At 34.0% G+C, this 16,825-nt stretch overlaps 1 protein-coding gene across 2 annotated transcripts in view; it reads left to right on the top strand.

Moving 5' to 3' along the window:
• The first annotated feature begins 183 nt into the window (after positions 1–183).
• Positions 184–16,825, top strand: part of LOC115447338 (guanine nucleotide exchange factor subunit Rich) — a 36,980-nt gene continuing 20,338 nt past the window's right edge. For both annotated transcript variants that reach the window (XM_037439213.1, XM_037439212.1), the window contains exons 1-14: positions 184–498; positions 1,343–1,450; positions 1,692–1,841; positions 2,110–2,293; positions 2,638–2,771; positions 11,122–11,213; positions 11,679–11,795; positions 12,234–12,390; positions 12,649–12,762; positions 12,941–13,201; positions 13,707–13,875; positions 14,592–14,783; positions 15,135–15,295; positions 15,931–16,002. In XM_037439213.1, coding sequence (XP_037295110.1) covers positions 358–498; positions 1,343–1,450; positions 1,692–1,841; positions 2,110–2,293; positions 2,638–2,771; positions 11,122–11,213; positions 11,679–11,795; positions 12,234–12,390; positions 12,649–12,762; positions 12,941–13,201; positions 13,707–13,875; positions 14,592–14,783; positions 15,135–15,295; positions 15,931–16,002 — 2,052 coding nt within the window. In that variant the 5' untranslated portion in view covers positions 184–357. The remainder of the gene's footprint in view (positions 499–1,342; positions 1,451–1,691; positions 1,842–2,109; positions 2,294–2,637; positions 2,772–11,121; positions 11,214–11,678; positions 11,796–12,233; positions 12,391–12,648; positions 12,763–12,940; positions 13,202–13,706; positions 13,876–14,591; positions 14,784–15,134; positions 15,296–15,930; positions 16,003–16,825) is intronic.

Genomic DNA, 16,825 nt, shown 5'->3' with positions numbered 1-16,825 from the left:
AATAACATCATGCATCATATTATTTAATCAATTAATTTTTTATTAAAATTATTGTAATAAAACTAAATTACAAAGCTTGGTAATTTTTACTTTATTTTATGATGAATATCCAAGCTGAAACGTGAGACATTGACATTTGAAGCAAATTTGACACTAACTATCAGTGACAATCTCTGGTGACAATTCTGGTGACAATGTAGAGTTGTGTGTACTGTGTTGACGATTTTGGTGTGGAAAAAATTAATTTCATTATTAAAGGCATTCTTAAAGTACATAAAAATAAATCGCACACCTTAGTGTCTGACTGAGAAAGAGAAACAAACGCTATAAAAAAGGAGCAAATGTTTGTGAATCAAAATGTACTTTCCAATAGGATGGCCCAAAGTTCTGCAGAATGTAGGTGCTGATAATCAAATTATTAAACAGATCGTGTCAAATAGAGACAAAATATTGTTCGCGGCTCTCACGGATGATTGTATCACTGTGTGGTTTTGTAAGGTACGTTAACGGGTTTCCTATATGATTTGCGTGTAATTGATGTACAAAGCTCAGGTTCACTGCTGCGAAACACAATAATCATAACTGACCGTGAGAAACAGAACAAGTGTCGTGTTAGTGATACAATTATTTAGATTTACTAATCATGGTGGATGAGTACTTTTATTATTTTTTTTTTATCGTGATTTGATTAGATTCATCTCTTTACATTTGCTTTTGATGCATTAAACCCTAAGTGATTTCTTGTGTAGCAATTAATCAATGAAGATTTAATTTCTATATCAACACTAATAGTTTGGATACATTTTTTACATAGTGTTTTATAAGAAATTTTATATTGATTATTAACCTTGAGCAATAAGTGATGATGTAACCAAGATTACATTAATTAGTTGCACAATATGCATTTAGTTCCCATACAAATAAATTGCATCTCAAAAGTTGGTAAATTTTTCACATAGTGATTGTAACAAAATTATTTGAGATCTAATGTAGAGTTCAGTTGCAACTGGCATCAACATTATTGACTCACTACTTTATTCAATTTCATCTACATTAATGGCGATGGTAGTTGATATTTTCTTGATTCTTTTATTTGATTTTGTCTATGGGTTTCTTTGTTCATTCTGAGTTTGCTTTTATAAACAACTTTAACATGTTCCACATGGAATCCAAAAAACACTTCAAATTTAGCCCAATATATAACTTAGCATGCTGTACATATTATAAGGTATGATAACACAATGTTTATCATGAAATCATTTCCTGCATAAATTAATTTATCTGTTCACATTTCATGTATGTCCATTATAGAGTTTGAGGTCAATGGTTCTTTTTGTTTCAGCCAACGGTACCAATTGTGTATCACAAACGAAGCACAGAATCTCTGCAGAGGCTCGGCACTAATGTTGGGGTGGAATGGAAGCCAGACTCATCCATGTTATGCATTTCGGTTTGTTTTTCTAGTATATAAATTCCATGTCATTAAATAATATTGTTGTATAGACAAATAAGTTAAAAAATAATATTTCCCAAATTACTTGTGTGTTGAATAATTACAGTAATAACATATTTGTATATTTAATTTCCTTAAAAGTAATCTCAATAAAAGGACTACTGCCTGCTAATACTACCAATTAAAATAAAACTGATAGAAAGCTTTAGAACTAATTTTCCAACAAACTTTTTTCCAGACATCAGAAGGGCATTTGATTCTATACAATGTGGAGGCAATGAGTGAACAGACTGCCTATCAGCAGTATGACCCGCCAACGGCCAGTCTACGACGAGACTCCGCAGAGTTGTTTGTGAAGGAGGTCATACCTTCACTTAAAATTACCCTGGTACTGTATTGTCATTATAATTTATATTAATGCTAAAGTTTATCTGCCAGTTAACATAATGTAAGATACTCTTTTGTTTATCATTTATTTGCAAACATGACTTTTATATTTGGTCGCCCTGCGCCCTATAACGTATTCAATGATTACCAATTACCCTGACAATATGAAACAGGCACTAAATAGCATAGAGATTTTTATATGGAGTAGTTACGAAAAAAGATTTCAAATCATATTTGTTTTATTATGCAACTTTCCACCTTAATTTCAGTTAAAAGAAGTCCTAGTGTGGGATGGTCATATAACTCGCATGTGCTGTATATCAGGCACAGAAATATTGGTGTGCACGACGCGTGCTCATTTACTGCGGTACCGATGGGATGGTACGCAGAACAGGGACTACTGTCTTGACTTGGGACGGATACCATTCTCCATTAATCAACAGGTTTCTAAAGGTACGTATTCTTAAGATGTATAGATATTCGGTCTTACTTATAAAAAATTCGCAAAGCTATCCTTAGTTACGTCTTGACTAGTCTGCTCTTAAACTTTTAATCATTGGCAATGTTTAATTTTGTTAGATATTTAAGCAATGCTTAACCACCTCTTAATGCTAAAACAAGTTTATAAGTAAAATTCTTGGTAATCGGCGGCAAAACAATTCGTTAAAACATAACGTGAGTTTAGAAGTAAGACGGATCATGTGTAACATTTATGTAAAGAAGGATATTTTACTTTGTAACATTTTTTACCTTTAAAGAGAATGAAATAAAAAATTCAGTTATTTATTATATTATAGCGGAACCCATTTTGGAAGACAACACTCACGTGAACGACATAGAATACTCGCCGCTGGTGTGCGGTTTTGGCATTACGCTCAACGATGGACGTGCAGCATACCTCACAGCGCCCAATCTCAAGTTTGACCCAAATGTAAGTGATGGCAATATAATTATCCCTCTCTTTTCTCTATCATGAGGCTGCAGATATCAAGCAATACTAATAGATATCTTTGGATTGATCCTGACAAAAGAAGTTTAGTAATTTTTAAGCATGTCAATACAACTGTTTGCGATGGATCAGAAAACACCATGAGGATTGTTTATTGAAAATAATCAACAGAGAGACAAAAGTAAATACATTGGCATTGTCACTGAGTAACACATGTTTTTAATGTCTGGGTACAAAAATGTGATCAGTGCTTGGAAACTCTATACCATGTGTGGCGAACTTTTATTGGTTAATGAGCCATTATTTAAAATATATATAATGTTCCGGTAACATTCCATCGGCCTTATCTACACCAGTGCCCCTTTTCAGCGACCTTTTTTATGTCCCAACAAAGTTTTTGTTTAGCATATTATATCTGTGGCCGAATTATGTACTTTGTGTCGTGCCGCCACAGGCACGCGTGTGAATGGTTCGCCATCCCTGCTTTATACCAAAGAGAATTATAATATATATGGAAATAGAGAGCCTACTCGTTGGGTTTTTGTGCCAATCGACATTACGGCTGCTTCATACTTGTGAGGTAGAGGGCGTTCGCGATTTTCGTTGCGTTTCACGATTCAGGTTTATTGTGTTTTATTATTTTGCAAACGGTTTTAAAAGTGCAGAAGACGGCAATCCAAGTATTAAAATACTTAGAAGCAGATCTGCATTTGCTATGCCGTCGTAGTATAATATTTCTGACATCTTATTTACAGTGTACTTCTATCATTATCAATACATAATAATTCGATAGTAATAAGATCTAAGAATAAGATCGTTAATCAGACAAACATCATATTGAAAATATTATTTTTATTTTATTTTTTTGCTATAACATTTTGTGTACAAAATGCTTATAGTAAGTACTAATGATATTCACATTCAATATTAGATTTACAAAGTATTACACCTCTATTAAGCTATGTAAGCGCTGATAATTTGATCTTAGTTATTAATTATATTCAATGGAAAAGTAAACGATACTACTTTAAAATAAACTGTAATACACTGTAAAATTCCGAAATACTAAATAATAAAATATACTTAAAATTATTTTATGTCTAAAAATACATACTGTGACGAATAATAATTAACATTGATATTTATAATATGCTAAAACATTCTCAATTGTCAAACTATATTTTTATAACAATAGGGGACCGGACTCATTTTTGTTCTTTATTATTATCAAATATTTACGTTATATAAATTATAACACAGAAAGAATTATTTAAATCCGGTAAAAAATCAACAAGTTATAAGTCTTTCAATTTTGGTAGAAGGGGTAAGTAACAAGAAACAGAAAAGAGGCGCAATAACCACGTGTGACGTCATCGGGCATTACGACGCGTGCAAAAGAAAGGGATGAAGCGAAATCCCGCTTCGCGCCCACTTCGGCACATAGTAATATTTGAAATATGAATTACTGGCTCATTTTTTAACCAATTTCAATGCAGTTTTCGCAGGATGGTTTCTTTTTCGTATTATTAACCATTACATATAAAATAATGTACAAAATCAAACACAGGCCGGTCCCCTATTGATTTAACTTTATAAAAAATATATGAATTCTTTTGTATTTCGATAATCATTTTAATGTATCATCAAATAAATATCAAGTATCAATGTTCAAATAAAAGAGAATTTATTATTTTTTATAAAAATTGCCTAATAATATACGATTCAATATAGAAATACATAAAAATTTACAAATCTAGAACAGCAATTAACTCTGAAACATACTAGATAGCCATATTATTTATCTTTGTCTTCATCAAAAGGAAATTCGGATTCTAGCATTATCTTTCTACACAAACAAGTGAAACTAATATTAACAAGAACAAACTTATTCTAAGCCAAACAAAATTATTTCACAAATAAGTCACGCTACTTTTAAAAATTGAAAATGTTCACTGGAAAAGAAATTAACATCAAGTTTACAATGATCATTATACCTATCCATAGAAAAAGGAACTATAAAGATTAGCATTCATTAAAATATACTTTCTTCGTCATGCGAAGGTTGTTTTACTTATGATAATAATATAAAAAATATTTTATGTAGATATCAAACAGATTAATTTAACAATTTGTTAAGTAAGAAAGATTAAATAATTATAATAAGAACTGATTTAAAACAGGTCTATGAAACCAGGTAGTAATCAACAGCGAAATGCGAATGCGATACAAATTGCCAATACATATTAGATACTAGCTTTTGCTCGCGGCTTCGCCCGCGTGAAGGTGTTTTCCAGGATAAAATTCCACTGTTTGATAAAAGTCTTGCTACATATTTTCCCGGTACTTATAGGTTCAAACTAATTTTATCCCCAATCTATAATTTCAGTTCAATCAGTCGAAAATCTAAGAACATTTATACAAACTTTCATCCCCTATTTTATCCCCTTAAGGGTAGAATTTATCAAAATCCTTTCTTAGGGGATGCCTATATCATAGTAGCTTTATGCATGTAAAGTCTTAGCCCGATCCGTCCAATGGTTTGGGCTGTTCCTTGATATATCACTGTCAGTCACCTTTGAGTTATATATTATATTAACAACTGAAGTTAGCTAAAATTGAGTTTCTCGAAGCCGACCACTATTTATGTACTATGTATTTTGAGACTATGCAATTTTGTCGCGTTCGCGATTCACTTTCACTTTTGTTGAGTTTCAGAACGCGATATTAGATCCTCCAACGCGCACGCGAATTTGAACTTTATGCAGCGGTAATAAATTACAAATTGACTCTCCATTTTATTTAGAAAACGTTTGTATGGGAAATAGAAAAATGCTGTTTTGAGGATTTTCCCGGCAATTATTCGAATTTTTCTCACCTTTTAAATCTTCCCTAGACCTCCACAAATAATTCAAGACCAAGATAAGATAAATCCGTTCAGCCGTTCTCGAGTTTTAGCGAGACTAACGAACAGCAATTGATTTTTATATATATAGATATACCATAACAGTGGGTATATGATCTAAATAGAGTATGTACTAAAAAAAAAGGAGAGATTCGAACAATTTACGCGATAAAAGCAAAATAATTTCGCACTTGTGTACATGATATTATCTTTAAATTGCCATCACTTAACTATTAATTATGGGTTACGTGGTGGTTAAATTACAACATACAATAAACACAAAATGAGCATTATGATCAAATAACGAAATCATAAATAAGTCGTATACAAAATGATAATTGTTACATAAAATATAAAGGAAGTAATGCGAATTGCTGCAGAAATGTACGTACCGGTTACATTAACAAAACATCAACTAAAGCAAGCAGGTCGACGCAGGAACGATTGAATATTTTCTGAACGATGCAATATTATTAGGCGACACAGAAGGGTTATATATATATATATATATATATATATATATATATATATATATGTATATATATATATATATATATAAATATACATAATCGTACTCAGAGTAGAAAAATTAAGAAATGGTATTTTTGTTTAAGGCACGTTAACATTTTGAAATGTTAATTTTACGCTGAAGCTGTTGTCCATGAAGGATACATCAGTAAAAAGAATCACACTTGGACTTGATAATTTATCTATTTTAAACTCAAATCAAAGTCGTTTGCCCTTATGGTAATTTTAAAGGATCTTTTAGTAAGGGATCGTAAACACTGTAGTCACAAGAAATCAATCTTATGAGACTGCTAATCATTTTTGTAGATACATATTCTATTTTTAAGATGGGACAGCAAGGGCAGCACCTTTTACCATTTAAATACGAACGTGAAAGATAAAAAAATATCTGTATAAATAATAATAAACTAATAAATAATAGTTTACAATAAATAAAAATCGCTACACCCGTTCAATGAATTAAATAAATTGTTAAGTAAAAGTGTGAAATCTACTAACTGACGACATTCTGCTGGAATTCTGCTCTTGCCGTTAAATGTTCAGCCGCAACAGCTAATAAACGGGGTTGTTATTTGTCCTTTAACGCGTATTATGTCATGTTACCAGTCTTTTCCTTTCCGTAAATATACAGCTTTAGTTACATCTTTCTTTAACCAACTCTGTTATGGGACCGACATTAACGGGTGCCTGGTCGCATGTTGTGTTGATTACGTTAAGCCCAGCATCAATGGCATCTTCCAAGACAGTTCGTATTAATATTTTTAGCTCTATCTTATTAAGTCCATTTGTGAAATAATATGCTATTGGCTGATTAAAATATTTTTTATGCCTTTTATTATAAAAACCAAAGCGTAGTTAGAAAAAGAGCATTTTTAATGTGAAGCAAACTCTTGTATCTTTGTATGGATCATATGACACAGACAAAAATACCAGAGCAAAAACAATCTTTTTCCTTTATTTCCAACAGTGGAAAATTATAGGATTTATTCCTGCGATTATATTAATTTGGCTTAGTACTCGTTTTACAGTTCTTGATGATGGTAGAGTAAAATACTTGCATAAAAGTTTGTAACATTTAGGACGTTTTTTAATAAAGACAATGACAATTTTTTTCCTCTGGTGAAAATCGTCTTCCCTTCGCTTTCGTAAATGTTTTATATTTTTTGGAATAAACCAATTTGAGTATTGTATACCGCGTGTCTTCGGGACCTACTTGTAAGGCAGTAGATATGGTCCGAAAATACTTTAGTAATATCTGAAAAATAAAACATTAATGAATATTACTGTTCGAGCAAGGAAAAGTAACTTGTTGAGTAGGACATATAAGAAGCGGTACATTTGTCCCGTACATAACGTCAAAAAGGAAGAGTGGCTCAAAATTATATATTGTACTACTTTAAACTTTATGTCGCGGCAGTCGCGTTACTCATTCTCCGTGGTTAACTATAGGACGAGGACAGAGAGGTAGACAATTACAATAGGACGTTATTTTACAATGAATATTATGGTACTGCGTTTCGAGTCGCGAGTCAGAGGAAAGTATTTTGAGTGTTATCATTACAAAATACTGTAAGGCGCACATTAAAGCGCCTCGCCTCAGTACGCCTCGCCTAATTTGAAGTAGGATATTGTACCGGCTCAATGTTAAAATGAGGTTACTCTTACAAACTCTTTTCATGTCATGTCCTACCCAATTCTAATTAGTAACTATACGTTATCAAATATAGGATGGTAATTTTGACAGCTCCTTCACATGAAGTTTCGTATTTTTTCGGTAAAATTTACTACAGGTAATATCATATTTTATTTTGAAGTACCACTCATTATCATAATGAACAATCACGGACTATCGCAAATCGCCATTGAAATAAAATAAATCGATAATATAAGAATTTGCATTTAGATTTAATTATATTATTTTTTGCAAATATTCGAGTTGTTTGTAATTTATCACATTTATTGGTAAAAAAATCTATAATTAATATATATAATGTTTTCACGATTTAAATAGTTAACACAATGATAACTGCAAGTGGTGTAGGGTTTAAAAAAAACATAAATGGAAATGGCTTACCAATAATAGATAATTCAATAAAAAAAATATTTATATCATCTGAACATACCAAATAATTATGCAACTATCGATATCAAGTTTTATAAAAATGGTAATCGATAATCGAATACGTTCAATAACGATTATACCTTAGCCTCATCATTAGTGTGATTTGTCAAAATTAACATCCTAAATTTTAAAAAGTTTAAGTAAACATTTTCACAACTTTAAGTAATATATGTATATAGCATTACCGGTGAGATATGTGCTTCTTTCGGCCATTAAATCCATGTTTTCATGAAATGAATATCCGGTGTATAATGTTCTGTAACATAATTCGATATGAGAGACATGAACGGACAGAAAAGTGAAAGCCGAGATCTTTAGAGAAGATTTTCTCGTAGTGTCACGCACGTTAAAAGCCCTTCCCGCTAGAAAAATGCCTAAATAACAGTATCGATGCATAGCACTGTCTATTTTATATTCAGATTCAGAATTAAAATACTATCCAGGGGATAAAAAGCACCCAGCCTATCTTATATTATTGCAACTTTGTCCGTGTGCCAAATTCGCTTAGCACACATATATTATACACACATTATAAAAAAATTAAATAAAATTATATTAGTAAGCACTCAGGCTGCTGTTGTGCCTGTCGCCTGTACTTTTAGTCCCAACTTACATACTTTTTAATACGGTGTCATGTAACCATGGCAATATCCCTTTTTTTAGTTACTTTTTCCAATTAACAAAGCTAATAGAAATGTTTCCTCATCTGAATTCACTCTATTACTAACTGTCCAAAATGCGTAGCCAACTGTGAGCCCGCTGCGTGAACGCTACGCACCCACGGCTTGTTCGCTGCACGCCCGCCGCGAATTTACAGCGAATTCATTATGCATTTGATATATCAGTGTGATATATCGTATGCCGTCAGTGTGATATATTTAAGGGTACAACATCTAGTCTAAGCACTTTTAAGGAGATATATAATATATAAGTATCTGAATCAGTTCAACCTGTAAATTTCTTGGCGCAACATGTGGAAAACATCTTACCTAGATTCAAAGTGGGAAATGTAGTTCTACATAAAGCACCAATATATAATTTATAATAGCTCTCAAAGTGCTTATGTATATGTGTACCGCAAGTTTTTTTTGTCCATTAGAGATACAGCTCTGATATTTGTTTATTCAATAGTCAAACTAAAATAAGTAAATTAAACCAAGATGACGTAATAACGACAATCTTGTCTACCAACAGATTTTTCATAGTTTAAAATCAAAAATGAATATCGCATAATTTTAAGGTATGCAGATTCCCACACGTATTTTAAAAAAGACTATTTAAATGAGCAGATTTCGCCATCGCGGTGACTAAGTAAATATTATGTACGATTTTAATGAGTACTATCGATATTATTTTTATAAAAATATAAATGTCATTTACCATCAATCGCACAACCAAGATAACATGAGACATTTTGTCCAAATATTTTATCAGTTCCTTATCGCGTGCAAAACAAATAACAAAGCCCGGGGGGTGAATTAGTAAGAAGGCAGCGGTGGTCCGTTTGAATAAGCAAAGTTCTTTAATTATTTAGGAAATCGTAATCGAACTTATCGCACACAAACTGCAATGGGAAATTTGAAAATTTTCAACCGGAATTCAAATTACGGAAACAAGGCGATATTGCCACTTAATGCAATAAATATTTTAACATGCTTATGAGAAAATAGATATGTAATTTATTGGAAACTAGAATAAAATTTAAAAAGTATGCGTTGTTTTGTTTATAATTGTATTAATAAAATGGAAAAATTAAATTAAGATTCAGTTGTCATATTACAACAAAAGAGAACTTTAATATTTTACCATTTAATAACAATCATCAGATATTGTGGCAACTCGTTTGAAATTGTGTCAGACGACTTGCCACAATCTCTGTCATTGTGTCAGTCAATTTTTTATCGTATTTCGTTCGGAATTTTCATTAATGCATATTTTTTTAATTAATGAAAATAGCCTCTGACATTTGTTTTTATGTTTTTACTTATCTAATTTAATTACGTACATAATTATTTTATAAATAGGGATAAAAGGCATGATTAGTGTTTTGAAAACTTATTTCCAGTGTCATCTAACTGAAAGTACCTTACAACAAAATTAATTTGAGGTTAGACCAAAAACAAATAGAGTGACTGTTTGAGAGTGACATACCCCTGGCTTTATACTATCAAAAGCGGACTGCTAGGTCATTTATCCTCATAGACAAGAAAAGATCCAACTCCAAAAAAATATAACATGTGACCATAAACATGGAAAACAAATGTATATAATCTTTTGGTTTGTATTATTGACATTAATTGTATATCGGTTTAAGACTTTATGCTGAGTAATCATTTTTACCATCCTAGACATATCTGGAAACAGATTTGAGGGTAAGACATCAGGCAGAATATTCACCTTGTCTTAACCCCTTGTAATCTAGACTGGTGTTAAATCTCTCAAGATACTCTTCGCTAAAATTCCTAGGTCTCACATTCTTAGCTTGTATTTATCATACTTTGAAGCTAGTATTTCCACATCCACTCACAAATAGTGTTATTCAAGCAAAAAAAGTAAAATAAAAGTACAAAGCTTAGAAATTTTTTCATCACACATCCGTTATGGGCTATCTTTTTGTAGTATCTCTAAATAATTTTATATGCTAGGTATACTAACGTTATATAGTATAATAGGAACATAATTACAAGAAAGTTCTGATGAGCTATGTATGTGATTGTAATTATTAATTGTTTGGATGAAATAAAAAATCCCATAATTCAAAATAATTTATTAATTCTCAGGCAGTGCAAGGTATATGGGCGCAAGGCATCGACGATGCGACGTGTGCGCGCGTCAATCACAAGTTCAGACTTATAGCTATTGGAAGGAGGAAGTAAGTATTAATGTAACTATAATGCTTTGTTTAAACTAGCAAGTTCTTGCAGCAATATTACGTAAGGTGCGTTTATACGGTAGTGTTTCAAAGTTCTATACAAATAGGACTTGCAGCAATACCTAAAGCATGGTAACGTGCAAAGTAAAAATTACTTGCTTAAGTCGACTTTAAATAATAATCAAAACCTTGCTAAATACTTTTACCAACTAATTACATTACATTTAATTTTAGACTAAACAAGTATATGTTTATCGATATTTGAAATTAGAAATATCGAGAACGTCTATTAGTATGTAAACAGATATTTGGAGACTATGTAATAAAATTCCATGCATATTCTGTAAAATAGACTAAAGATTGTTTTTCACTAGTTTATTTTGCCCGGAATAGATTTTAATATATACCATATTATTATGTTTAGTAAGTTTAATATTGGTAATTTTACAATACTTTTGTCGCCAGTTCTCAAGTGGACGTGTTTACGATAGACGAGGCGACGGGCGGGTTGGAGCTATCGCACACGATGGTGCTCAGTTCTAAAGACTTCCCCGGGGATCCGGGCCCTGTCAAATGTATGAGGTAAAGTGATTATTGTATTTCTAAAATTTCTGTGGCATGTGAAATAGATATCATCAAACTATACTCGGCTATGTTTTCTTTCAATTGCAATGTATAGTATGCGTTACCTCGCCTCAACTGCCAGTTGTATGATTGTAATTGTTAGTTGAATGTATTCATAAACAATACTTAGCTAAATACGGAGCATTATTATGACAAAAAGCCTGTTTCCCAGTTCTTTCGACATGCGCCGCGCATTGCGTAGGCTCATGGTAGCTTTGATTGGCTTACATTGAGATACAACTTTACTTCAGTTGACCGTTAGATAAACAAAGCTGAACAACGTCGAAAGACAACAACGAAATTGCCGGCACTATAAATACGTTCATGATGCGTACTATGCGTCGTCATAGTATTGTTTGTGAATACTGGTGTAAGGTGTGGTGTGGTTTGCGCCAGATGGACGGCGGACGGGCGCGCGGTGGCGGTGAGCTGGGAGCGCGGCGGCATCTCCGTGTGGAGCACGTTCGGCGCGCTGCTGGCCTGCTCGCTGGCCTGGGACTACGGGCTCAGCCACGACAGGGACACCGTCAACCCGCTCGTCGTCACCAGCCTGGTATGCCACTCGTACGCTTCGTAGGTTGTACATATTATACACCAACATATGAACCGATAATAATCGACCCATAAACTCATACGCAACTTAATATTATACAGCTAACTCATACCCCAGCCATATAGATTCCCCTATACTAGTATACAGTGAGTATTCATGAGTATTAATTGTGCTATACATCAGTCAACTCATTCATTCGTCAATTCCTCATATTTCAACCGATGTTACAGCATAACTAAAACTTCGAATTATTTACAGGAATGGGCGACAGAAGGTTACCAACTTTGGATGGTGAAAGTCGAGCCCGATTCAAGCACCAATTTGATCCAGTTGGACTTCATCAAGAGTCCACTCAGCGTTAATCCATGCATGGTAATAAAATTAACTTTTCATTTAATTTAAAACATTTCAAAAAGTATATTTTTTAAATATAAACAACAATATCTATGTCAACTGATAAACAGCACGCTTATCGATTATCGATAAAGTTGTTCACAATGTAAATCTTTATTGTGAATTCCAAAAACAAGCTACATATTTTTATGTGCAGAGTAACCAGCGGCATCTATATCTGCAAGCGGATGATAAGCTCTACGTGAACTTGGAAGACAACCTGACGAAACGCACTAAGATATCGATCATAGACTCGACGGCGGACGCGTATCAGGGCGAGAATGGCATCGACCAGTGTAACTTGGAATATGAGAACAGCACTAACTACAGAGAGTTTGTCGATGATAATGAGTGCAGGAAACAGTGGATAGTGTTGCCCTTACCGGCTACTTATATCGCTACTAATTGGCCTTTGAGGGTGAGTACGGATTGCTGGGGATAATGGTCTAAACAGAATTTTTGAGCGTAATTTCGGTGCTTGGGAAGATAAAAACTCGATGTATTTTGGATTGCTGGCAGAAATGGACCAATCAGAATGAAGTTTTGGGTTTAAACTCGGTGCTTGGGAAAATAAAAGCTCGATGAATTTTGTGTTTAATGGTATTGATTTTTGATAAAATACTGAATTATCATATATAATATCAGTTAGTTTTTATAAGGAATCTACACGAGTTGAAGCATGAAAGTCAGTGCGAACGGTTTTTATTTAAAAAAGAAAAATACAAGTTAGCATAAATGACCATAGACAATGCAACAGTCTTAATGCGGTCACAATAAATTACATTTGAGTGAAGATTGCGTTCATATTTCTTCAATTTTTTACCTTAAGCAAAGGTTTTCGTATCAGTGGATAGCCCAGCTATAACTACATTATTAACATCAAATACAGTGGTCATTCTACCAGGCTAACTAATGCATTCCAGTACAGCGCGATAGACGAGGCGGGCGTGAACATGTGCGTGGCGGGCCGCACCGGGCTCGCGCACTACAACACCACCGCCAGGAGGTGGAAGCTCTTCGGCAACGAGGCGCAGGAGAAGGACTTCGTCGTCACCGGCGGCATGCTGTGGTGGCGGGACTATATCGTTATAGGTGACATATCTTAAAGTATAGCAGCCGTTCACGATCTCAATCTCAATCTTCAATCCGATTCCGAGAATTAACCGATCAAAATAACTCATTTGTAAACATGTCAAATACAATTTTGTTTTGATTGGTTCATTTTTAAGATAGGTTGAAAAAAGCAATAGGGATCCATTAATGAAAAAAGCAATAGGGGTCGATTAATGAAAATGGCGGTAAGTCGGTCAATGAATAAGAGTAACGTTATGTAAAAGGGCTTTACTGCCCTACATAAATGTAACGGGATCTTGAATGCGGGTTTTTATAGAAAGGAATAGTAAATAATTGGGACCTCCGAATATGTCACTCAACATAGGAGATAGAAATCTGGATAGTTTCGGATCTGTTTTCTGGCAAATGATAGTGCCCTGTGAATGATCGAGCTGGTTCATTACAAATATGTGTATAGAATCACCTACCACCTATAAAATATTATCTACTATGGAAAGAAAGGTTAATTATTCCGACAATAAGAGTATAACATGTACAATAAAAGGAAAGAAAATCAAAAAGCAATATAACACAATTATACCTATTACCCCAACAATGGGTACTCTCAACCAGTACTTGGTGCAATACCAGTCTGATTAATATTGCAGTGCTGATTTTCAATGAGGGACCCAAGTGACATACGGACACTAAGTTTTTGTGTAACACAAATGTCATATTGATTTGTTGTTATACAGGGTGCTACAGTATTCTAGACGGCCACGACGAGATCCGTTTCTACGCACGCGACGCGCGACTCGACAATAAGTTCGCGAAGATAGTCCGCGTGCAGTCGCAGGTGTTCGTGCTGGACATGCTCGACGACCAGCTCGTCGTGTTCGGCGCAGACGCACTCGTCACCATATACGAACTCACGTGCATTGATAATAGTAAGTTTTTTTGTTGTTTCAATAGAAAAGTACTACAATAGAGTGCCGCTAGATGTCGCTATGCTAATTTTAGATAGCGTTCTAAAAATGTTTGTTGATTTACAAACTAATCAGATCAATTTGAGATTTTGCCCTCAATCTTTTTAATGTTTCTTGACATTATTATACTGACACATCAATGAATAGGTAGATTTAAATATTTTATATAGACCTAGATGCTTAGAACTTTTATCCTTACAAAACATCAATAGTCCTACTCGACATTAAACTATACTGTCCACTGTCCAGGAAATAATGAGTTGAATTCCTACCACTCGAGGTAGTGGCGAGTAATCCGTGGTGTGTCCGCAGCGGGCAACATCGAGCTGCGGTGCGTGCAGGCGGTGGACGTGTCGGCGCTGTCGCACCCCGCGTGCGTGGTGTCGGCGGCGCTGTGCCGGCTGCAGGCGCCGCACGCCAAGCTGCGCGCGCACAACCTCACGCAGCACCTGCAGCGACATCCGGACTCGCTGGTAACCGCCGTCACGAGCCGATACCACCCAGTCATGTTCACATTGTGTTACTTAATGATACCACATACTTATCTTCTTAAAAATAACACAATGAGTCATCGAACCTTAGATGTAAAATAAAAAAGTTTAAATTATGAAAAAAATTAATAGTCCCAAAAAAATTAATTTTATACGCGCTAATGCTACTATTACTACTCGTAAAAGAATTCTTTATAGCGGCCCAAAATACGCACACGCCATATTCTCACTAAACTACAAGATGGAAAAAAAAACGGAAACTTAAAACTGGGCGTTTTTCATCATCCATAAATGATCTTTGGTACAATGTTGGCAGAAGTAAAGAAAAGTATGTGGTTTCGTTTATTAACGCAATATCAAAATGAACCTGTATTTTGTATCCGCTCCAAGAATAACCACCGTACCCAAGGTGTGGCCACAATACACACCCATCGCACTGGCCCACAAAACTATGCTAATCCAAAATCAGCTGTATATATCCGGTCAAACAGGCCGACATATAGAAAACGTTTTGATTGTTATATTATGTCCAGCAATGGGACAGTATTATGAATAACTTTTTCAATATAGTTTCTATGTTGTGTTTGATTATAATTAGTCGGTTTGCAATCTCGTAGGTTATAAACGCAAGCGGGAAACTGATGATGGTGCAAAGAGAGGAATATGATATCGACGAAGACAACAATCCGGTAAGTGGCCTTTCAGTTTTATAATAGTTTCCTGTTTGCAACCGGCGAATGTTTTGCGTATATTAAACGTTACACTTAGGGTTGGCACTTGCCTAAACTGAAGTCAATGTTTGAATCTGTTGGATTTGTGACCGTGTTATATAATTAGTTGTATTATTATATTTGTTTGCTTATAAATTGACTAAAGCATTTAACGTACGAATTCTCAAGTTTAATAAAATCTGCTTTATTTTTTTACTATTGCAGTAATGCTTTGTTCGAATTTTTTTCAGCAGTTTATATGCGAATTAATTAATTATGCATCGTTAGTACGAAAAAAATATATCTATAATTTTGGTATTCAAACCTGTCAGACTACGCGACAACCCTAACGTGGTCGTGCGTACGAATCTAGTAACAATTATACCTGTCAGTGGATGTCTGTTATGCGTATATAATTGCCACTTATATTACGCGTTACTTAACATTGTAATTTTCAGGAAAAAATAATCAACATCGAATTATCTAGAAATGTGGATCGCGTACTAGGTGAACAGCATTCCAACAAAATTGCTAGACATTGTAGATTCCATTTTTTCTACGCCTTATGAGTAGCGTCGACTGAACCCGACAAACGGAATCGAATCGAGTCTTACAATTTCGATTCCGCTTTATTCGACCCTGCGCCTTATCCACTAAAACATAGAGTTGTCAAATTATGTAAGTAATAACCATCGCTAGTTATAAAAATATTATTTTATTTACAATACATATATCGTTCAGGTACACTTCGTTGCTTTGGATATACCGTATAGCTTAAATTATAACATGACCTATGTGTATT

This window comes from Manduca sexta, chromosome 16 (genome assembly GCF_014839805.1).
Source record: "Manduca sexta isolate Smith_Timp_Sample1 chromosome 16, JHU_Msex_v1.0, whole genome shotgun sequence".
Lineage (NCBI taxonomy): Eukaryota > Metazoa > Arthropoda > Insecta > Lepidoptera > Sphingidae > Manduca > Manduca sexta.
The sequence above is the reverse complement of the archived record's forward strand: the minus strand, read 5'-3'. Positions and strand labels throughout refer to the sequence as shown.